The sequence below is a fragment of the Vanessa cardui genome, chromosome 12, assembly GCF_905220365.1.
Source record: "Vanessa cardui chromosome 12, ilVanCard2.1, whole genome shotgun sequence".
NCBI classification, from domain to species: domain Eukaryota; kingdom Metazoa; phylum Arthropoda; class Insecta; order Lepidoptera; family Nymphalidae; genus Vanessa; species Vanessa cardui.
Genome location: NC_061134.1, coordinates 774,393 through 800,415, shown reverse-complemented (window position 1 = coordinate 800,415; position 26,023 = coordinate 774,393). Strand labels below are relative to the sequence as shown.

The window sequence follows — 26,023 nt, the reverse complement described above, 5'->3', positions numbered from 1 at the left end:
GCTAGAATTGATAACATTTGAACCGACTTGGAATAAAAATGTGAATAAGTCTCTTTGTACCGAGATAATGTAACAATTTGTTTACTAGAATTACGTTACGGCGTTGTACTTCGAGCAATTTGTAGTACTCCGCCATTTCTATACGACATCGTACGTTTTTTCCTTAGCTCTTTATTTTAGTACGCTCTTTTGACTAATATTGTTCTATTTAAGAAAATTTTGACATTATCTTGACAACGTATAAATGTTATAACACTTAATAACATCAATGTATGTAATGTACATTGATAATAATAAAATCGAACAGTGATTTGAACGATTAAATTAAATATACAATAAATTCTGTTACATACGAAATGCTATGACTATCGTATATTCCAAGCCATATACCGTTCATATTATAAATTTTATGATCAATTTGTTCAACGTGATCATTAAAATGAACGATCACGAAGATGTAGTTGATAATATTGATATATTTTATTGAACATATTGACAAATTATCATAAAAGGGTATTTTTCTCCAATCACGGCAATATTATTAAATAGATAATTTTAGAAAAAATATATTGTTATTCTAGGACGGTTATTTGTCCAACAATACACATATAAAAAAAATGTTGAGAAAATATGCTAATATGTAACATTAAACGATCATAATAAAATTTAACTTCTAATAAATAACAGCACAGAAACACCTAAGTTAGGTAGATGGAACTATTTTCCGTAAACGTTCAAACATAAGGCGTAAATATGTAACCAACCGAAGGTTCTGAGGCCCGGAATCACGTAGGCTCTATATATTATTTCCGTAAACAAGTAGTATATGAGCGGGAATCATCCAATCGGAATGAAGGTCAAATTTTGAATAGCCAACCAGAGCGGGTCGTTTGGTATTCGAACTATGTAGGCTCTGTACGAAAGCGAAAGTGGGCCAATAGCGTGTCTAGTTTCTATGTGAGGGTGGCATGTGTGGACGTATGTAAATAGGTTCTATTTGAACGTGTGCGTTGTGAATGGAGCTTTCAGAGCCTTTGTTACGTAATGAAGCTACGGTGCTGAGTTTTAAATGACTTGACGTTCAAATACTTAAAGTTACATATCGTTTAGAAATGGTTCTAAAACAAATCTTATATTCTCATTACATTTTAGATTTATAGATATAGAGCTTTATTCTATATTGAACACTCTAAGCCTTATATAATTCATTTCACTCTCATATTTTTTTTATGTTTAAGATTCGTTTTGTAATAAAAGAAATAATTATACAATCTTACAGTTCCAATATTTTATCGAATATGATATGCCAAAAAAAAAACAATAAATTTTACATTTATTATCGGAAGTACTATAAATTAGATTTACCAAATGAATAATGAAAATGTTTTTTTACAGATTTAAGACAATCGGTCGCTGTTAATTGGACAGTCGCTATTACAAAGGTATGTTCAATATTACTTCGGAATATATTTTTTAAATAGCAATAGACAATACATAAATGAACATTTAATTTTAAAAGGAATTTGTAATTTAATAAAAAGTTTTTACATCTCATATTAATATATTAGAAATTAAACAGAGATATATCTTCCAATACAACCTTAGCATTTGATAACTCTGAAAGGAACCACGTGACCTGCACGTGTTGTCGTCTCACTTCATTCAAATTTTAACATTGATTAATTCATTTTAGCTCCTAAACATTTTCTTTAAATGTTTAATAAATTTTTTTTTCCTTGTTTATAAAGTTTAAACAAACAAAAGTCTACGTTATAGCTGAAATATATATTTTTAATTAAATATATTCTTACATCAGTCGTTCACGGTACCGCAAGCATGCAAGTATGAATACTTATCACATGAAACTACACGTTTAATCTTATTCGAATTGCGAAACGTCAATCAATAGATATTTTTAAAAACCTATTTTATTACATTATAATAATGAGTCGATATTTGATAACGAGTAGGTAGGTCATGACGTCTGAGCTCTGACACTAAGCTAGATAAAGCCTAAGTTTTTAGTTCTTTTCGAGATAACGATGCTTTATTATAGTATTTAAAATCTTAAAAAATATAAACAGCGATGACAGCATTTGGACCTATTTATATATATTATAGAATAGCGGTCTTAAAGTGACCCCTCGGTACACCTTTTAACATTTACTTAATAGATAAATTACCAAAACTTTATCATGTAACACTTTAAAAATATTGCAAAAATACTATTCAATATTCTTCTATATAAACAATTTAAAATATTTAATAGAATATTTTGCGATTATACGAACGATATATCTTATCAAAAGCCTCACAAAAAAACCTTGAAATATTTACTAGACTAAATATGAAAACCAATGGGATTTACTTTATTAACGGGAATAAAATATTCGTAACATTTGTGTATATAGCGACACAAAATAATTATGATCTCATTTTTCGTTGAATTAGTTATCAATAGGTATGAATAATTTCATATTGTTCATTAAAATCTATTGTATTCTAAGATAAATATATGTTCTTTATTTACACATTTTATTAAGTACGCTATTTGATGAATTTTCAAAACTGTGTAAAGTTTACAAAACCCAAATAAGTCTTACATAAGCCAAAGTCTCCACTATTATATTCAAACATGGAGTGTATCTAATAAGATAGTCAAATTATAATTAATAGCATCGAAAAAAGTATAAACAATTACATATTCTATTTATAACCCTTAACTGAAACATAGTAAAACGACGGACAAGCTGTTTATATATTTCAATACGCATGTCATTTCATTATCAATCCAATTTTATAGGTTAAGTAATTTTTAAAACCTATATTTAGCAATCATTTACTGTACAAAATAAGTTATTTGTTAATAGTATCAAAAAGAAAAAAAATAGGAATTTTTCAATCATTGTAATGCTGTAATAATATTATTAGGATTATTAATCCACATTGATTCCTATTAGTCATTTAAAGTCATTTTTTTTTTGTTTAATTTTAACGCTCCACTACACATGTATAGCTGTCACTAATAATACCCCATCTTTGACACCTGTCCTCAGCTAATGCCTATTGTATAGAAATAGAAACGATACTATTATTAATGTATAAATATATCAATGATATAAATATGTAGCCTTTTGTAAAGAAATTCATAATAACAAAAACCAATAGCAAAGACAAATATTGAAATTAAACAATGTACTTGCAAAAACATCTGTACAATTTATCCGGACCTTGGAATATGCAATTATAATTTAGCATGGATAAATACACACACATTAGGATATGGTTTAATTTAAATTGTTCATAATTCGGTCATTGAAATTATTAAAAAAAAAAAACTTTTTAAAATTCGAATTATTTTTTCGTTATTTTTTTTTTACATTAACAATAATTATGTCGTAGCACACTCTCGTATCTATCAATTATTATAAATTTTTCTTTCGTCATGTTTCTAAGTTCTAACTAACTTAATCAATTTTATATGTATAATCGTATTAACTTAATTGTTAAATGACGTATCAATAGTGCTTGTAAAAGCCCACTTGAATAAAGTTTATTTTGATATTGATTTAAATAAAATCTTTTAGCAAAGTAAGTTAAATATAATACTTGGACGGTATAATTTTATGTGTACAGGTTTTGATTTAATAATAAAACATTTATTTTATAGACGAATAACAAAAGCACTTCAGTGAACCTAGAACATAAATTTCTATGAAAGACTTCAACGCGAGTGATCGAAATAGATATATGTACCGTAAATATCGTGTTGGAGACACGAAATTGCAGTTTACACTAAAAACATTTATTAATAGGTACTTACTATATCTATTGTAAATCCACATTTTTTAATTAGGTAGGTAAGTGTTATAGTGTATCATTAAAGTCATTTAACGATGCTTTACATTTAACTGGATGGTAGATCGGTGCGAGTCCGTCTGGGTAGCCCACTCATCATGTATTCTAGCATCGAATTGCAATACTTAGTATAGTTCATTTGCATAAGTAACATAAAGTAAAGAAAGAAACAGCCTGTAAATTTCCCACTGTTGGGATAAGGCCTCCTCTTCCATTAAGGAGAGGGTTTGGAACATATTCCACCACGTTGTTCCAATGCGGGTTGGTGGAATGCGTATGTGGCAGAATTTCGATGAAATTACACACATGCAGATTTCCTCACGATGTTTTCCTTCACCGCCGAGCACGAGATGAATTATAAACACAAATTAATCACATATATATAGTGGTGCTTGCCAGGATTTGAACCCGCAATCATCGGTTAAGATGCACTCGTTCTAACCACTGGGCCATCTCTGCATAAGTAACATGGAATCTTTAAATAATGATACGATATTGTACGAAGCAAAATATATTTTATAGTATTTTGTTTATCTTCTGATATAAATCCGTCTACTAAAACGGCGTACAAAATCACAAGAGTTCAGAAATTTAGTTTCTTTATGTTCTGACGTATTTCTTGAAGTGACGACAATATATCGATATTCAATCGATTAATATTTTTACGTGATCTATATTTATCATAAAACACAAAGTACGATTGATTTATTTTATAACACTAGAAATATTCAGAAACCTAAACTATACAGCCGATAAGATATCAGGTAGCCTAGGTCTTTGATAAAACGCTAAATTTACAAAAAAATATATGCGATAACGAGCGGCTATCGGCGTGGTGATGCGCCTGCTCGCTTCTAATTCAGTTATTAACAAAATTTATTACGTATATCTACGAATATTATGGTCTGTTAGTGATCGTGTAACTTCTGAAAGTTTTGACTGATTTATGTCATAGTACTTTCCTGCTGAAGGAATAAATTACAGACAGAAAATGTCCTAAGGCTGGACTGGAGCTTTCTCTCTTTTTAAAGATTGGAATTAAAGGTCAACGCAGCCGCAACACAGGTTTGTATAGATTCACACAGACGAAATTTTTTGTGCATAAATTATATCACAAATCGTACACGTGAATAATCCGTGGTGCTCTGTATTTGAACCCGCTATCTTTATACACGCGTTTCGACCAAACTTTACGTTGTTTGCGTTAATAGAAATATCATATATTCATTTAAATGTATAAAGTTTTGATTTTCATTTTTTTTATTATAATACGATACATATATATCCATTAAAATCAAACCAGTTTATCAATGCAATTTTAATTAAACAGAAATCTAGTTTGTCCACGATTGATCAATCATTCGTGATAGTATAACTAATGCCATTAATCGGTGTAGTTTTTTTATAAATTTAGGTATGTGATAAGATAATAGTGTGAAGTTTAATCTTTATCATTCATTCCGAATGAAGGTTAAATCTTGTCATTCATTTTTATTTCAGCACGTTATTCTTATAATAGCTAACAAAATATAACTTTAAATTTTAATTGCCATCGAAATAAATATTTAAATATAACTTTCATATAAAATTATAAGGAGATATATGTAATTCGGTCAACATATCTGATTTTTATATATTAAATTATGATACGGATCCCTAAACAATTCGTTATCTATCTATACAGAAACAAATATAATGCATACGATAATGCATATATTATATAATTTTATCTATCAAGATAGTATATCCATTAAATAAACTCAAACAAAGACCTTCTTAAAATATATATAGAGTTTAATTTCGCTTGTGTAATTTCCTAAAGGATTACAGAAATACCTGTAGTATATTGCAAGTTTATCGTAGACGGCTATAAAACTAAAATATAGATTTTGATTAGACTCACGAGGTATTATTAATACATGAGTTAAAAAATAGTTTAAGGATACACATATAAAATTATATATTTTGACAAATAGTTTGAAAACTTTCATTTGTTTGAGGCAAAAACTGCATTGTATAATATTTTAAGCAAGCTTAAAGTATGCTCTACTTTATTTCTAACGTATCATAGAACGAAAGATACATAAAACTAATCTTTCATTTATAACAAAAGTACGGATTTTGTATCTTATTGCAAGCGAATAGGAATCATTTTTACTTGTCAGTTCTTATTTATATCACCCCATTGTATATAATGCTATGTGTCGCGTAAATCCTTTGTAGAGGTGTGAAATACACAAAAACACTATTGATTTATTTATAAAGATATTTTTAAATGGGACAAAACGGACATTTTAGTTTTGGTGTGTGGACCAAGGGATATGATTCCGATGAATTATTATTTTTTCTTTTTAATTTTTTAAACATAATTATATATATTTTTTACATATAGGGATAACGGTCGTTTCATTATGCTCTACTTCGTAATACATATTTCAAACGAATGAAATAATATAAGGAATTACTGCCAGCGAATAATCATATTGTTAGAAGTTTACAACTATAATGTTTTCGTAAACCTACTACTACTTAATACTAGGATACAAAGGTCAATCAACTTAACGCCAAAATCCACGTAATGAAAGAAATGTCTAGGTAACATACATGTGTCTTATGAACTGCGCCGCGTATGAAGGGAGTGTGCCTTTTCATAAAGGTTGAATGGCTCAGATTTGCAAAGTGGTGTCACAGCTCCTGTAGTTACTTTAGACTTACAAATAGCGTGGAGGCACATCTGTGCTAATATTAGACCTAGGGTGTGATTCGTCAGTTAAAGCCTGTTTCAACTAATAGTTGAGATTTATTTCTTATTTAAAGTAGCTCTTTTCGTGTGACTTGATATTCAACCGTAAAATTATTATATGTTAGTTTTCAAATATATTTATCTTAATTATGATAATTACGTAGGTATCATAGATATTTGTTTTTTTTTTTATTATTCTGATATTATTTTCGAGAAAGGTAAAACAAATATTTCACATCAAAACTTTTTCTTACAAAATATCTTCAGTATAGGTATAAGAATGAAGTTAGAAATTCTAAGTAAACAAAATTATACTATTTGTTGATCTTAGTACCAGAGATAATTCGTATCGCATACCGATGGTAACATGATCGTCATTGTTACAATGGCGGCCACTGGGTTATTGTCTACGATTGTTTAAAAAATTGCACTGAAATATCTATTTATTATTTCAAACCATAATCCCTGTGATATAAGGTTTAAAATACAATGCAACATGACTGTAGAGTTTTTTTTCGTAGAAATCTCTATGAAAAATGTTTCCACGGAAATCTTATAAGAAACAAGAATATTTGAGTGGTTGGTCAGTTTAATATACTTATCTAAATATCGCTAAATTATTATAGAATTTAGATTACATAGATTTAAAATTGGGTAATCTTTCACATCCTATATATTTTAATGAAATGTATAGCGATGCCGCTTGGAAATAGAATCATCCCAGCATATCAAACATAAAATTAATCAAAATAAAACAAAAGGAATTGTCAGTACAAAGAAAATATATTCCTTTGTATAATTGTAAAAGAAAAATAACATTAGGAAACGTCTATAGAAATATTATAATTGTATGTTTATGGTGCTTTTTGGTAAATCAAAACAGATTTCATCATTTTAACTTATCTTCACTACCTATGACGTACTTATGTTGGTCTTATTAGGCAAGCCAATAAATCCTTCTTTCTTATTGGCTATACGTTTATTTACGAAAAATAAACACAGTACAATGAAATATAACAATAGTATTCTTGAACTTTCTAACTTTTATTGTTCTGAAAATGCGCTAAATTCATGGTTTACAAAACTTTACAAAGCCTTATAACAAACAATACCTAAAAACACGTTCTTATTTTCGAGGCATGGATTCTACAAAAGGAAGCCGTATTTTAAATTGTAGCTATAATTAAACGTTTTTCACGATTTGCTTAAATATTTTTTAAGCTAAAGCTATTTCAAAATAGTTGACATTCACATTCTGTAACGTGTTGCCGCCTAAAAAGGTTTTTTATAAGGTAATAAAATGTGCAAACATTTCAGGTTCTTTAAAGAGCAAAGTTAAAAAGTTAACTTAAATAATAAATAATACAAGCTTAATTAACGCAATGGCAACACTTACATAAATAAGTCATTAAAAAAAGCAGTTATCTTTTGATAGAAAAAAAAAACAAACCTATCACACGCAGCTATCTCCAGTGCCTAGATCAAAGAATGAGTTATACAATAATTATAGGCGGTGATTAAAAAAACGGGTCACATGATAATAAGACACAAGATATCACTTGTTGTTGACATTTTAAAATTATTGCACATTTGTCCCATTTTTACACAATTATTCGAATCGATGCAATTATTCATTTCTATTTAAAGATGGCAGTAAATATTAAGATAAATCTCTATTGTAGTGAGATGATGTTCACAGTTAAACCGACTCGCACTTGGCGTATTTATTAAAATAAAGAAATAAAATAATAATTTATGTTTAATATACTAATGAAACATTTGTTTAATATATAATAACACTATATATTTTTTTATATTCAATAAGTAATATGAACAAAACTATAATTATTCATTATGTCTGTATATAATAAAAAACCTTATATATTATTTTTCGCTCACAGATAACAACCACATGACTCGATAATTGGCGGTAAAAAAAATTCAAGATGGTGGACACACAGCACTTTTGCCTCCGGTGGAACAACTACCAGAGTAGCATCACCAGCGCTTTCGAGAACCTTCGAGATGATGAAGATTTTGTAGACGTGACCCTCGCCTGTGATGGAAAAAGTTTAAAGGCGCATAGAGTTGTACTATCAGCATGCAGCCCATATTTCCGAGAGCTGCTCAAGGTAATAATTTAGCTTATGTTATAATGTTTATTTAGAAGGATGTTGGACGTTAATGATTTAAATATATTTATAAACAAAACAGCGCTATTTTTAAATGCAAATCGCATTATTAATTATGTGTAGTTTATGTAAAACGTCCGTTTAAAATACATTCCAATTTCAAAACAATTGTCGATCGAACTCAGCTGAATTTCATAACATTAAAAACCAAATATGAAGAGATTGACTCATTCTGTTAAATTGCCTAAATTATTAGTAACATTTAAAAAACATAACGGCAATAAAAATATAGTACGACTTGTTTATAGTTTGTCAGGTGTGGGGTTCGAACCCACGCTCCCTCTCGGGAACCAGAGCTTAAATCTGGCGCCTTAGACCACTCGGCCAACCTGACTTGCACGCTTGAGATCAAATTACGACATATTTTCCTAATTTAAATAACTCTTTAAATGTTTTATCAATATGCAAAAAATATTTTTAACATTGTTATACTTACTGTTACATCATTTGAAATATTCACTTTATTTATTCGCATATCAAATGCTTATGAAAAAATAATGACGGATGTTTTTTTATAATAAATACACTATTACATTATTAAATAATTAATGAAACTTTAATAGAGTTTCTTAAAAAATAAAAATAAATTTTAAAATATGACGTATAATGTATGCGCCATACACAGAAGCTTACTTAATTGTGTGCGTGTGTGTTGAGAGGGGGTAGAGCAGCGGGGGAAAGGGGGCAAGAAGTCATAGGACAATACCATTTCATTTACCATCACGGCAAACCCAGTTATAAACATTATAACAGAATAGATATTTTACATATAAAATATACTATAACCAAATGCAATTCGACTGTAAAAACTGCCATTGGGCGCACACACACACACACACACACAATATTCAGCCTCTTCACCGGTCTGAGGTGTTCCGTATATCCGTAACAATAAGTCTTATGCAAGTTTATTAGCAAAGATTTTGTCGTTGAAATTGCCTCATGTATACTCCGATATCTCTTTTGAACTCTGATTGTCCTCCCTCGCAGTCAACACCTTGCAAGCACCCAGTGATTGTGCTACAAGACGTCGCATTCCCGGACCTTCACGCACTCGTTGAGTTCATCTACCACGGCGAGGTGAACGTGCACCAGCGCAGCCTCTCATCCTTCCTCAAGACGGCTGAGGTACTCCGCGTATCCGGCTTGACACAAAATGATGATGCTCAGGGGGTAAGTAAAGGATACAATAGTGTAAACATATCAATAAGTATTGCATCAAGATCAACGGTATCCAAGCTGTAATAGTCATATGATCTATTATACCTACATTCTACTCTTATTTATTGGGTATTCCCCGATCTTTTTTTTCGATAATGACGTTTTAAAAAAGTACATATATTCCAAGTTATATGTCTACTTTTTTGAATTGGGTTAAAATTAGATTTAATAAATATAAAGTTAAATACGTTAATCTATATAACTACTAGTTCGATTCGAAATATTCTAAAATATAGCATTTATTTCTGTTAAATAAACTTCGATGACTATATCTTTAAACGTTGAATTATTTATATTGTCGTTTGAATAAGAAAGTCTATCAATATAATTATAATATTTATATCCCGAATTTACTTTTAACAATAATAACATAGCATTATTGTCGAATAAAATATAATTGATCTTAAGAATTTATAAACATATACCTACTTATATATTGGCATAGTACTGTAAGAATTATATAAAATACTCACAAGAAATATCAAAATTGTGTATACGAGTGTAATTATAAAGTATAATCATTACGTAGTGGTAATGCTAAAATTACAATGAATAGATATCGTCGGTCTAGACTTGCGTGTTAGATAAACCACAGGCGTGAATCGATCACCAAAATCAATATGCAAACGACATTTTTACACTTTAAACGTTTACACTGTAAGTGGAGTTACGTTTTTTTCATTTTGTGTAATAGGAGGTCAACGACATCGTATTATTAATATTAGTGATAGCTTTAGTAGACAATACTCGTTCGTGTGCATCGATCATACTAAGAGAGCAATTCGTCAACAGCCCCTCGTGCAGAGCATCGCCCGCGCAGCCGCGGCCGCCGCGTCGTCGCCGCACACCCCTCCCCACCCCGCGCACACCCCGCACGCGCCGCACACGCCGCACACGCCGCACACGCCCAGCTACACCGAGAAGCTGGAGGAGGCGCTGCTGCACCCGCCGCCGATCATGCGCCGCATCCCGCTCCCGCCGCGCCGCATGTCCCGCTCCGCGGACAACTCGCCCGACGTCATCAAGCGCGCTCGCCACGACAACAACAACGACCAACCGCAGATACACGACTTCTCGACGAAGAACCACTCGATGGTGAACAACACTCGCGCCCACAACGAGCAAGGCAACAACGGCAACGGGATCTCAAACTCCAGCTCGTCGCCCTCCCCGCGGCTGATGGACGAGGTGAAGAACGAGCCCCTCGACATGATCTGCCCCTCGAACCCGGACATCGACAGGAGTACGGATGACACGCCGCCTCACTCCCATCACAGACCACTTGTGAGTTGGTAAAAATCATCCACTGTAACAGAATCGACAATAAATATCAAATAAATGAATTGTACTACAGACCCCTACACTACACGGTACACCACAAATACATATTTTTACGAGTATTACATAAATGTATATAAATTGATTAACACGACTTTCAGAATATAGGGCTATTTCACGCATCAAATTAGCAGAAAGCTTTGTAAATTTTTGTTATTCTAATTCAATCTTGAAATGAACTTAAATTAGTCAGGCTCGAGTCAATCCACGATTAACAACGAGTTAACATATTGAAGATTGTTAATGAAAGCGGTAATACAATATTTTAATATAAACACGTGACTTCCTCACGTTCTCACTGGCATTGAGACTTACTGAGTATTAGAACCACTAACTAGAATCTGTACCCGGAATCGTTCGAGAGTCGTGTGACACGTCGAATGAAGCAACGCGCGTTTTTAGCGACCTAACCTTCCAAAACGAAATCGAACATTTTTTTAATCTGTTTAATGTACATTAGATTTTTTTTTTTGTTTAAATCGTGGTAAAAAGGACTTAGGAGAATAAAATGATTTTTGCCATTACTAAAGACTAAAATCGATAACATTGTGATCAGATAGATGTACGTGTAGGTTATACTTAATTATTTATACCTATAAATTTTTGAAAGTCATCTTTTTTATAAGCGTTGTTTGTGTAATAATGGAGAGTAGCAAATTGTATTACATGGAAATAAATACACGACCATCTAAAGTGTAATACCTACATTTTTTCTAATAATATTATCAATGATGATGACAGGCAACCTAAGTCTCGATAAATATACAGACAGAATACATTATACTCGATACGTCAAGATAAGCCGATTCCGATCAAAGATCAAAAGCGACGCTGTACTAAAGTTTAATGCCTACGTCCCGCTGTCTCAGGGAGGCGGGCCGCCGTCCCGCGCGAGCTCAGCCGAGGCGGACGACCGCACCCCGCCCCCGCAGATGCCCCCCTCGCCGTTTATATCGCCTGCCGACACCAAGCTATTCGCGCCGCAGCACAACTACAACTACAGCATGACGGCTCTCACTGATCCTTCTGCTTTAGCCGGTAATGATGCTTTTGTGTTGTGATTTATGTAACGTATTTTGTTTTTATTTTACTGTAAACCTAGGAATCAATTACAACAGTTATTTCTTGTTATGTACGAACTAGGAAGTGTATTTTAATTTTTTATGTGACAAACTTATAACATGTATAAGTCTAGTTAGTTAAATTTAAACATAGACAAGTGTTAAGGTCTCAAAATATTTTTCTCAGGTATGATTTGAGAATTTTCATAGCTATGGAAACCTTTCCAGAAGGAAATATTTACATCAGAATATTTACGGTGGTGGTACATGTTGAGTTATTAAATAGGAGCTGAAGGCTAGGTCTTAGAAGGTTTAAGACAGCGTTGGTACGGAGGAGTGAATAAGAGCCATGCAATTTCCAGGTCTGCCGAGCCCGCTGGCGCCGGACGGCATGGCGAGCACATCACAAGGTGAGTTGGCTTGTTAGCAACAAGTTTATTTTATGCATACCTACATATATTGAAACAAACGATATTTTTAATGCACTGTCTGTCGTATGCCACCATCACCGCTTCCTCTCTGCTCTGTCATTATTAGGTATATATATCATTATTAGGTTTTATATTTAAAAAAATTAAATGTATGAGGCAATTATCACGTGACATATTTTTTAATATATGTATTATTATTATATATACTCCTAACCTGTATATGTCTTCATTATGTGCTGTGTTTTGTACTCAATATTAATGTTAGCTTTTGTGTTTTGGTTCGATGTATTAGCTCGTATCTCTTTTCATTTATCAGAATTGAACGATCTGCAAAAATGAGAATTGATCATTGAACCAAAACGCAACTTGGCGTGCATGTTAATGTATTGTTACTATAGTTTAATGTATTCTATACCAAGAAATTGCTAGCTTGTTTTCTAGATGTGTCTTAATAAGTTACGCTAGGAATCCCTCGTCCCGTTTACTCCTTTTAGTTCATTTTTATTTTTGTTACATTTTTAAAACGATTTACTTCCTATTATTTTTGATTCTCACTCAGTTACCCCCTAATCGTGAAATACAAAACGCACTAAATGTTGAATTGGCTATTATCGTGCCGGTTAAGAAGAAAAATTTATAAAAGAAGACGATAGCTTACAAAATTTCAAGAAAAATCTGGAAAAATCTGATCGAAAGTTAGCTTCATCGAAAAGCGTTGTCATGAATCATTCGTGTATCTAAACATTCTCGGGTTACCCTTAGCCGTTGTTCTCTCGGGAAATATATCGTTGGGACACACAAGATTGGACAATGGAAATTTAGTAGCGATTACGTGGTGTCAGTTTATTTAAAAGATATTTCATTGAAGAATAACTAATGCTTTCGTTCGAGAAATTCGAAACCACATCAGCCGATAGCGCGTAATGCAAACAATCGATTCACCCATCGCACAACCATCGGTCAGCTTAACTAAGGCGTAGGTCGAGTTAGGAAAAGAATTTATTGCGTTACTAATACCGCTTGGCATAATATCGACGCGTCGGATGGCTATCATCAAACTGTAAGGGGGGTGGCGGTGCTTGAAAGTTAAACGAGAGGCTACGATAGTGAGTGCATTAAAAGTGCGTTCGGAAGCTTCGATGGGGCTAACTGCTTGTGTTGTGACCAGGTGGCGCCCGCACCCCCCAGGAAGAGTACAGATGCGAGCCCTGTAACAAGAGCTTGTCTTCCCTGACGCGGCTCAAACGGCATATCCAAAACGTTCACATGCGACCGTCCAGGGAGCCCGTGTGTAACATTTGCCGACGGGTTTACTCCAGCCTGAATAGTCTGAGAAACCACAAGTCGATCTACCACCGCAAGCAGCAACCGCCCTCCGCCGGCCAGGGCCCCTTCTACCCTGTCAATTGACGCCCGACGAATCCGTTGCCATACACGTTGCCATTCGAAGAATCAAAGCTGCCATCCCAACCACCTAAAACATAGCCATAGTCTTGCCCTTAGACTTCTGTTAAGTTTAATAAAAATGTAACGCGATATGTTCCTAACATTTGTACATAGCATAGTTTTACGTGTACTTGCATGCGCATCGCCAGACTCTATTATATTATGTATCTATAAATTATCGTTACTAAAATAAAATGTACGCTTGCGTGAGCGTCGCTCGCACGCGCCACGCCTCTCTGGAACCAATTGGAACATCTATGATCGGTACACGCATAACAACCAACGCTCCTTTACATAAAGCGCATTAGTCAATTTTTAAAGATCGAATCACGTTGAATTGCCTCTACAACCCAGGTTCACAAAATTGCCACCCGTAAAAAAATGGCGGCACTGAATTGTGCCAATTGGTTCCATCAGGATGGGACCCGTTGGATGCGAGCGGTCGCTGTGGTGTTGGTGTGCTCTATTCCCTGGGGGTAAGGGGTGTATCTGTTGACTAATGCGCTAATGTTGGTCGTTATGTGTGGCGCAGTGGGCCCATTGGGGGCGGGTCACCGATGCGAGGTGTGCGGCAAGCTGCTGTCCACGCGGCTGACGCTCAAGCGGCACACGGAACAGCAGCACCTGCAGCCGCTGCACTCGGCGCGCTGCAGCCTCTGCCACAAGGTGTTCCGCACGCTCAACTCGCTCAACAACCACAAGAGCATCTACCACCGGCGCCAGCGCGGGCCGCCGCAGCAGCAGCCGCAGAACCTCACCACCGGCGACGCCAAGATCGCGCCGCCGCACCCGCCCCACAACGTCGACTTCTACAAGTACAAGGATCAGTTCAACGTCTAAGACCGGGCTGACCGCGATCCTTACGATTCTCTGTCTCGTTCTTTCGTATAGATTTAATGTTTTCTCGCTCGGCCGCGGGGCCGAGGCGTTTCGTTTCATTTATCGTGTCTTGCAACTTGTAGCGACGTTGTGCGGCGCCGACTCCGCGGTCGGATGTGTTCGATGTTATGAAATTGACATTCCGATGTTATCGACGAGGGAGGGCGAGTTTCGGGTCGAAATTTTTTAGAGAATTTAACTTACGCCCGCTAAGTGCAATACTGCGGTATGAGTATTCCTGAATTTTACACTATGTTTAATGTGTGACAATAAGGCGAAGAGAAAATTTAATATTTTGAGAAAAGAGAAAAATCTTGGTGCTGTAAAATTATATATTAGGCTTAAATTTATAAAAGGAACAGTGTTCGTTGTAAGTAACAAAAGAGGCATATTGTTTTCAACATTGTGTTCATTTTTCGGCGTTTTGCAATTTTTTTTTTATTTATTCTGTACTTTTTACCTTCATGATCTCACACTTAGATATTTATACGAGATTACTAAAAAATCTATTTAAAAATAAATAAAATTATATACACAAATATATAATTGGCTAATGAGGCTTTTCAAATTTATTATTTTATTTAGGTGTTTTTTGTTGATTGACTGTAAGACTGAACATACAGAACACATAGCACCAATAGAACCGAGAAATTACTTTAAACAGCCACCCGCAGACGCACTGTCACCACCGCAACGGTAACAGTAACAGGTTTCATTCGATATCAATCAGCCACCGGAACAGGACCTACAAATAGTTTATGGCATCACAAACCGACAAATTTCACATGATTAACTCGAGTCGACTATTTTATTACTTTACTTATTTTAACTGTTACTCTATCTAGTCGACTATTTTTTCGTTTACTGTCTTTTTACTTTTCGTTTATTTTCCAATGTTTAAGCTTTGTCAATGCAGGAGCATTTCTGAGCGAAGTGAATCGCAAGGTGCCATTTTAAGTAAATCAATATGGCTATAATATATATTATTTTTTTTAGTTTAGTCAGATTTTAGTTACTTTCGAAACATTAGTTTTATCACATCTTGTGTTCGTTTTATTATTTTATTGTTGTTTCGAATTAATCGTTTCGTTTCGGCAATAACTTTTTATTAACGTTTTTTTTTTTATTTAAATTATTTTTCACTGAATTACGATTTAATCGTTTCGTTCGAGTCTAAATAAAATAAACACCACGTTATTGATAAAAATTTAAAAATACTTAATAGGTAATAACTATTAAATCTTAATAATTCTCAGTGTTAAATGTTCCTAAATTTCAACAATGTGAATTTTTTAATATTACAATTTTTCTGCTTGCCATAAATAGTCGTAAACGATTATAAATATTTTTTATTAGGCGACAACTTTTAGACGATTTTTTGTATCGCTGTCTAGATTCAGAAACGCTTATTTCGAGTCGTTTTATTCCTAACTAATATCGATGTATGTTAGTCAACCCATTGTACGTAGTTCGGTAACCGATTCATTTATAGTTGTATCAATAGCGCTGGCTTCATTGACCTCGTAGGTATTCATATATATACTAGGTGTTTGATGTTGTACCAAAATTACCCTCTGAATCTAGACTTCCGGGCTCTAAATGTTTTCTTTCGATATCTACTTTATCTAGTTCAATAAACATCACTATTTTCCAGCGACCTACATCGCTTAAAACAATGTTATATTTCTTTATAATAGCAATAAGAAAAATATTATCTAAGTGTAAATGTAAACACATAATTTATTGTAACAATATACACATTAAGTAATTATTAGTGCCTGCTTTACATTATTGTTTTTTTTTTATTATTATTATTATTATTCGGACAAAAGACATATTTTGCGTAACTAAAATTTAGAGTAGTGTTCGGAACACTCATTACCTGTGAGGTAATCGCTATTTTTATTAGCAAATGAGGCTTCCTAAAGTAAATTTTAAATACGATACGTTATAGATTATGTTGTTATTACTAAATGCATAAACGCTTAGCCATTAAAATTTGTTTAGTTATTTAATAAGCTTTATTACGATACTTTTAAACAATTGGAAGACTAGTGTTTTGGTGCTAAATTGGAACGATGTTCGTGTTAGAAAAAAAAATTAGGAAAATAACAAGGGTTTAATAAAAAAATGGGATCTAAATTTGTTCGAAACATTCGCAACATTCCGTGCACGAAAAAAAATGTTAAGTTTTTTTTTGCAAACAATTGCAAGATTTTTGACCGTAAGTCGTAGGATTGTTGTTTTTTGTGTAGTAATTTAGTAATAGTTTTTATTGTTAATTTGGGTTTGGGAATTAAGTTAGTTGACTATTTAGATATAAGATTTATCTGAATTCGTAGCGGTAATAGCATCTACATTTTTAATTTACGATTACAGGGATGTGCTGCTGAGTGTGGCAGTAATTATTTGGCTATGTCACGTAGCACTAGACGAAAGATCTTGTGAATTTTGAAATTTTATTTGAAAAAAAAAAATATTCAAAAATATTATGCCAAAATTAATAAGCGCTATAGACTGATTAGAGTAAGTACGCGTTTCAATTGTACACTATTAGGCGTATTTTCTAGAATAAAATGTACAATTATTTACTAAATTGATAATTTTATAGAAAAAAAGTCAGAAGCGTGATTCGTTTCGGTTCGGTATTAAATCAAAATTATTTGTGATTCGAGGATCTTTGTTTTATATTTTTAATTTCGTAGTGGCTAAGTTATGGGGATCTCAGGAGATCTGTACGGTCTATGGGTTTTAAGGGCGATACTACACCGTGTTCTAAGGAGCAGAACACATCCCTGTCAAAACTACATTAGTTAGGATCTTAGCAAGTTTAAGACTGTTTCTGTGACCTGTTTAAGTTTTTTTTTATCTTCCTAACGTGTTAAGGGATAATTATTTTCTTACCGCACGTGCAGGCGTCGCGACCTTATACGATGTGTTCTTATACTTCTTGTTGGCATTTTTACTTATTTTATAAGGAATCTAAATTAATTTATTGGTTGTTGTATTGAAAATTTTATATTTTTTCTTCTTAAATTATTATACTGTCCTTGGATCTTGATGTTTTGTTGATGATTGGCATCTATGTGATGCAGCCCATTACATTACTAGAGGTTACAATGGTGCCAAAAATTGTTGATTTAAGTTTGTCTTCCATTGAAACGCTGTTATTTACAAAATGATAAATTGGCGAACATCCGCTACACGAGACACCGCCTGATATAATGGGCTGCACGAAACCATAGTTCTATACTTACTTATTATTGAATTAATTTTACATCACTTATTATATTTACAGATAGTTCTTTTTCCTTACTTTTAAATTTAAACCTTGACATAATTACTCATAAAATGTAATTGTAATCGTTAAACCGAACTTCATAAATCCTAATATTGATGATAATGGCGTTTTTAATAAAAACAAATATACAAAAAAAAAATATAGCTGCTAGTTTTATTCACATCCTCACACACGATACATTAGAAGATGAAGCTTCCGAGAGTAGACGGATGTAGTGCACTTTTACTTTGGAACGCTTGTCATATTCCCGATAAAGTATCTTTTCCCGCCATATGCATGTGTTTGTTCTAACACTTCATCGGCCACTGTAGCTTCGCAATCATTTATATTTATTTTTCTTTTTAATTTAATTTTGTTTTTATTATATTTTATTAATATTTTCAATCACTTTTTTCACTCCTTGTTTTTTCCGATGTTTTTAGTTCACAATAAAAAAAAAAAGAAATTCACAAATAGAAATGAATAACAGCTAGGCTTACAAAGGTGTTATTTTATTTTATCGGTTCCGGGGACCGACCCCATATTTGTTTTGTTTTTTCGATTTGTTTACAGGTAAAAAATTATTCTCCTGCACGCTATGCTCGAAAGTGTTGTGCTCAAAGGCGTCGTTGAAACGACATATCGCGGACAAACACGCGGAGAGGCAGGAGGAGTACAGATGCACGATTTGCGAAAGAGTGTACTGCTCGAGGAACTCCCTAATGACCCACATATACACCTACCACAAGTCCAGGCCAGGGGAGACGGATCAAATCCGGTTTTTTTAGTGACTACTTGGACGGAGTTGGCGCGGCGTGCGGCAGAATTCATCTAGCAAAGAGAACCTACACGAAGCCAATCACCCAACCGCCGTTCTTAACATCACTCAAAAAGGTTAGAATCTGTTTATAGACAGCCACAACTTAGGGTTTACTGACCGCTGATTCATTAACGATATGTACTTCGATAGACATAGGTTTAAGGGCCCCCTTTTTTACGTTACGTTAATTTTTGTTATTTTTGATTATTTTTTTTATTTCTGATTTAATACCCAGCCGAAGACCCCCTCCCAACGGGTTTCGCAGTTTTGACGTTGTTGTGTTGCTTGGAGCATGCTTCTATCATTTTTGTTATCACGTGTTTCTGTGTCATTGTGGTTGAGAGAATTTCCTTAAATTTTTAAATATATACGACTCGTGATTACTGTGTAGTTAGTCAATGTGTACAGTGCATACTATTAGTATTATAATTAATTTTAAATAACCTCATACATACTCACAAATCTATATAACCGCTATAACCCTTTTTGTATTTCATGAGCTGTTCGACTATAGCCAACCGAACGAAACATAAAACCGCACCTCTGCAGATAACGTTGAACACACACTAATCTTTCGGTCCGCAGCCGTACCGCCCCTCCGTATGCCCCCGCCGACGGCCGGCGGCATCAACGAGCCGCAAGAGTGTCCCTACTGCCGCAGGACATTCTCTTGTTACTATTCCTTGAAACGACACTTCCAAGACAAGCACGAGCAGTCCGACACGCTGTACGTGTGCGAGTTCTGCCACCGGAGGTACCGGACCAAGAACTCGCTGACGACGCACAAGAGCCTGCAGCACCGCGGCTCCAGCGGCATGCTGAAGCGGCTGCTGAAGACGTCGGCGCTGCACGGCGCGCTGCCGGCGCCGCACCACCTGTTCGAGCTGGGCGCCGAGCGCGCGCCGCTGCCGCCCGGCCTGCAATGACTGGCGCCGCGCTCCTAGGCCCCGCGCGACCGGCCCGCCGCGGCGCCGCCTCGGACGGTGCTCGGTTTGACGATGTAATTCAGAGCAATACTAAAGTATTAATGTATCTAGTACTGCCAAATTATGCCAACTCTATTCTAGAGAGAAAAATTACATTTTTAATATCACTTTTCGATAAATGTCTAGTGTCAAATTAGATTCGGTAACTGTACAAAAACGAAACGTACAAATTTTAAACAGTAAATATTAAAATATTGAAAGAAAATATTTTTTAAAGAGACTTTTTTCGGATCGCCAAATCTAAATTTAAATACAGATTATTTAGGAGTTAATAACCAAAATTTTTAGATTAAAACGTATAAAAAAATTAAAAAAAAATATGTTGATGTTGATTAAAAATTAAATAAAGACTACTTAGAATCTGATTTGAGAGTACAAAAGAGTTACGTCTTATCGATGAATATGTGTATTCTATGTGCGTTTTGGCTTCAGTAATAACATTTTGATCGATGTATAAGTAGCCGTGCCTTCGTTCGTCTTCATGCGATACAAAAAAATGGTTTGATGAAATTATCGAAGTGACAAAGAATGTAAAAGGTGTTGGCGAACGAAATGTAACGGTCGATGCCGATGAGCGCGACTGGCACGCCGCCAGTCACTGCCAGTCGACTGTAGGTACGCCAGTAGGCTGCCAGTCGGTCTGGCAGCCCTATACAGGGTCTTGTGAGGGTCGTGGAAGCGCCGGTGAGCCAACACTGCGAGGGTCTTCGAAAAGCAGGAACCTGTTCCATCGTATACGTTCGTGGTTTCGAATCACGCGACGAATTAATGTTTCGTCTGTATAGATAACCTAGACATTAGGGTATTCATTAACATAATTATATTTAATCTGTATCCATTTTTCGGATTTCTCTCTATGAGTGTATAGTGGTTTCTTATTTAAATGTCGACCAACGTAGCGGACGTCTCGTTATTGAAAATTTATTAGATTATTATTATTATTATTATTATTAATTATATTCTCAAAATTCTTAGGATCGACCATAAGATGGCTGCAGATGTAAAAATATATTATTTACTTATATTATAGGTAATCGCTTGGGTACCGCATTTGGCTAAAATTGCGACTTACATATCTCTTCAGGGTTTAATCGACGAATTCGTTTTGATATCATAGATAAATTCTGCATCTTTACAGATAAGTATAACCCTTACATATCAATCAAATATCTAACATAAATATATGCTGGTATAAAAGTATTTCTACGCCGTGATATTTCACAAGCCAAAGAAAAACATTAAAATGGGGATAATTTTTGCCAATACGCATTTATTTCGAGTAGAATAAAAAGGAAACATTCTGAAAAATGATCAAATCGAACTGTGCCATATCTGATTGGAATTACCGAAATATCTACTTGATTGAACGATTCAAATATAACCGGTTTTTTAAAACGCTGCACCGTTACAAGGGCGTGGCAAACAATGCCCGCTTTCAATGCAATTTCAGATATAGTTTAATTTAATTAACATTATTTTTTGCATTTATTATTTTCCAATTTTAAGGTAAATGGTTAAGTATATACGAGTAAGTTTTTATTTTCTTTTTCGGAATGTTACATATTCGTACTTTGTGATATGAGTTTTAATTGAATGTTATTTGGTATAATTCCAAATATATTTTTAAAATAAGTTTTTTTTTTATATTCAGCTTAAATTAATTTGTTAGACAAATTACTTTTTTCATGATTATCGATGCGTTTTCATGCGAAGATTATACGTTATCCCCGGTAATAACGCGCGTACCTCCATGTTCGTAATACCTCAAATATTTTGTTTTTTATATATTAATTTTTATTTGAATGTTAAATAAACTGGCTGTCTTAGATTCCGAAAGGAACGTTTTCGGTTCGGGAATTTAATCGTCATAGAATCATCTAGAGAGCTTAGAAAAAAAAGCAAGCGGGTAGTTTGAATTGTAAATATGTTATAAGTTAGACAGTAATTGAAGGATCGTGGCATCATTCGGGAATAAAGCCTCGTGATATTATTAACTAAAATAGTGAATAGATGAAATCATTAATGGAAAGGATTTTTATATATATTCTAATAATGGATTTATTAATAGTAAAACTTAGGACTTAGTCTTTCTATAATGTTTTTTTAGTGTTTGCGTTTATTGTTTTCGCTGTGCAATTTATTTCATACGTTCGGCCGTTTGAAAGCTTGTTGTTGAATGCTTTGTTAAAAAAAAATTGGATTGTTTTCCCACCAATATTATTTGTGAAAATTATTTTTTCGTAATTCTAAATTGATCTCAGTAGACAGCTGCGAACTACATCATATATCGGAGACAGCCGTTGGTGATTGTTATTAGGCGTAGGTCTTTTACGTTAAGTTTGGATGTGTCGGCAAAAACTTTTAAGCACGAAATCGCAGCTTAAAAAAATAGCTCAAAAACAGCGAAACATGAAAATAAACATATTTTTTTGCAATGTATACCAAAATACTGCATTTTTAAATAGTAAGATGATAAGTGAGAAAACATTTTTTTTTTATAAATTATTTCATCGTCTCAATTAATTAATATGTATAATCATTTCGCTTCGTCGCCAGATAATTTATTTTAAGTTTACTAACGATATTCGTTTAAATAAACCGACTGTGTTACTAAGGTAGGTAATGCAAAATATAATCAACAACAGAATGCCTTCGTAACAGTACAACTATTACAATAGCCTACATTAAGTAAATATAAGATACAACGGGTAAATGACAATAAGTAAATAAAATCCGATGTTCAGCTGTAAATAATATAAGGAATGATAGCGATCTGCGCACGCGCCGTTTTATTTTAGATTGTTCGAATTTATTGTAGTGGGTAGGTGTAGCTACCACTGACGACTTTATATACATATTGTCATTTAGTTTATTACATTTTTTTGCTAAACCTGTCCAATTATACTGCCAATAGTAATCGTAATCAAAAACTTCGGACGTCAAAAGCACTTACTTAATTTCTAATATATTTACGGCATTAATGATAAAAACATACGTATTGGCTTAATGTAAATAAAATATAATGTACGATTAACTCCACGTTCACAAATCGGTTTCACAAAACAATCTTGCTTTTTAAATCGTAAGTATTACCTCCAATAATATTAAGTATTATCTTTGATAAATCTTTTAATTTTTAATGTTAATGTAGCGAGAGAAACGCCTCGTGAGGCTACTTGCCTCGGACCACATCAGTTTAGAAAGAGTTATGCTTTTACACAAACTGGTCTCTTAAAAACTAACGTCGCCAATATTTTTAATGTTAAAATATGACCGTATCACTGTCTCTATCGAACATACGGTCGTTTATTAAGCTAGAAAGAGACAAAGCATTACTTATAATATAATAACTTCGTATACGGTAGTAAATAGGCAACGGTTATATATTCGGGTGCAAGTAGCTTCACAAGGCGTGTATGGTTTTCGTTATTTAACCAGGAAAAGTCAATGAAACGTGATCACTTATATTTATAAATACAATAATTATAGATATTGTCGAACTTTAACAGTTGTTACATAGTTATTTCCATACATACATTATTTTTGTTATCCATATCCATATTTAAAATGCAATAGTTTATTATTCGGTGCTCTGGTTGCTGGGATATTTATTCTCCCGCACCAGAGCGTCGATGCACCAGATCACAATAGTTAATTATTTAAAATAATTATATTTGCTCGACGGGGGACGCGAAAGCCGTTTTTTGAGAATAGATCGACTCCACCCAAAGCTTGCCCTCGGATCAAATCGCACCGACTTACATTTCGACTTTACCGACCGCACACTTGTTTCATTTAAACGATATTTTAATAATCTGGTTATTTTTATACAGATTTTCCAAAGCGGAGTGGTCGTTTGTTGTTATTTTTTAATCGATATGAGTCGATGTATATTCGATCTGTGGTCGAGTGACTAAAGTGAGTCTATACAATTAAGTCGTTATATTCTTAAGTCAATAGCTTTAATATATACAGTATCTTCCACTTTAATATAATTATTATAATACAGTTATAGCAATAGTTCCCATTCTGCCACAGTACCTCAATAATTATACACTTATCATAAGTAATGAAATGAGATCGATAGCAGATTATTAAGATATTTTTTTAAATATTTCTCTTTTCACCGAAAAGGTTTTACTCTCGTAAGATATCGTCAATTCACGTCTCGACGAGACAATCCATTCAGTATTTTTTTACGCGTCCTCTACTCCCGATGTGAGTCTACTCTAACGAACTGTTCCTATATCTAGCGATCTTATAAATATAGAGGACTATATGTAAAATGGTAAAGATTTATAAATGTTAACTAAGAAATACTTTAGTCAGGTGCTAAACAGCGTATGCGCCCCTAATATAATCTGCAGGTCCCCTAACTACCAATAGTTACAATTATAGTTCCATAATTCAAAGTGCACTTACGTCTTTTTATATAAAAGTAAGTATATTATACTATGTAGTTCATTCGACGCCTCCCCTGTCGAGCAACGATCGTTGATAGCCCGTCTTTGCAGTAACTATATAAAAAGTATTTACAATATACTCACTAATGACATACAATATATTGCTAGAAGTAACTTTTTATCTACAGATGAGAGTAAAGCAGGTGGACAATTTCGCTAAGAAATCGACTAGAACGTTGTTTTCGTGTATCGGGGATGAGTATTTACTGTCAAACGATTATCGCACTCGTAGCGATCCATTCGATATAATGTTTTCTACCGCGCGCTTACAGCGAGGTTTCACTGTGAGACGACCCAGTCGATTTTTTAGCGGAATTGCACAGCTGTTACTTGTTGCTTGGATGACACATTTTATACACAGAAATATTTTTTTAAGGAAATCAATTTATATGTCAATGTTAATTAAGTGGCAATTCTAATTTTAACTGCACTATATTTTTGCTGACACGTTTAGGTTTAGAGTTTTTTCTTTTTTTTTCGTAATTTAATATATGCACGATCTGCGTTTTTATTAGTATCGACTTTACTTTTTTAAGAATTTCTCGTCTAAGTGATACGTACCCTCGATTCATCGTGGAAATATACACATTTTATTAATTTATTTTATTTTTTACTAAACGCACGCTGCAATCGAGAGTGTGTGACATTTAGGATCGTTCTATGCCTAAACTAATAGATATTGTGTTACTATTGTAAAAGTTATAGTTTGCCATCGTTGATCAAAGAGGAAAAATATGTTTTTAAATACATTTAGTTAGTGAGTTTTGTTATACTTTTCATGTTCGGAAAGTTCGGAAGGAGCGGGATGTACAAAAATGTTTCATAGTATTGTGTATTGCTCGATAAGATAATAGGTGTGGGACCGGAGTAATCGGTCCTATAGAGAGTTAGGGATCCTCTTGGAAATTGTTGTAAGTTGGAATATCCTCAGTCAAGACACTTAAAGTACTATTGTTGTAGATTGTATTAAAGTCGACTACGATGAAATGAGAATGTTTACTTGGCACTGAAATCGTAAAAATTCTACACTTCAAAATACATATTAAAGTATAAACACTTACTCAGTAAAAAAACGTAAACACTTCAACTTTTTCTTTTAATTACGTGACAACCACTTAGAAAGGTTACAGTACAGTATGAACCCTTTTCGCGCTCTTTTGTTGACAGCGCAACGTTCGCTCGGAAACGTGAACAAAACAAAAAGTCTTTATTGTTTACAGAGTAGTTATTTTTTATGATTTTCGTGTCACTTAAATGGTTGTGTCTTTGTTTTGATGTTGTTGATAAATGTGATTAAGGGAATCA

At 33.7% G+C, this 26,023-nt stretch overlaps 1 protein-coding gene and 1 non-coding gene across 10 annotated transcripts in view; one reads left to right on the top strand and one right to left on the bottom strand.

Moving 5' to 3' along the window:
• Positions 1 to 24,928, top strand: part of LOC124534051 (broad-complex core protein isoforms 1/2/3/4/5) — a 118,726-nt gene extending 93,798 nt beyond the window's left edge. For 6 of the 9 annotated variants that reach the window (XM_047109702.1, XM_047109703.1, XM_047109705.1 and 3 more), the window contains 7 exons: positions 1,396 to 1,442; positions 8,503 to 8,733; positions 9,784 to 9,966; positions 10,807 to 11,298; positions 12,222 to 12,390; positions 12,776 to 12,823; positions 19,855 to 24,928. In XM_047109702.1, the coding sequence (XP_046965658.1) occupies positions 8,548 to 8,733; positions 9,784 to 9,966; positions 10,807 to 11,298; positions 12,222 to 12,390; positions 12,776 to 12,823; positions 19,855 to 20,195 (1,419 nt within the window). In that variant the 5' untranslated portion in view covers positions 1,396 to 1,442; positions 8,503 to 8,547 and the 3' untranslated portion in view covers positions 20,196 to 24,928. Of the gene's footprint in view, positions 1 to 1,395; positions 1,443 to 8,502; positions 8,734 to 9,783; positions 9,967 to 10,806; positions 11,299 to 12,221; positions 12,391 to 12,775; positions 12,824 to 14,012; positions 18,614 to 19,022; positions 19,344 to 19,854 lie in introns of those variants that run through there. The other 3 variants (XR_006966716.1, XM_047109709.1, XM_047109710.1) reach the window with 3 other exon arrangements.
• Trnal-uaa lies at positions 9,044 to 9,127 on the bottom strand. Its single transcript has one exon. It is a non-coding gene; the product is annotated as a tRNA-Leu (tRNA).
• Positions 24,929 to 26,023: the final 1,095 nt, after the last annotated feature.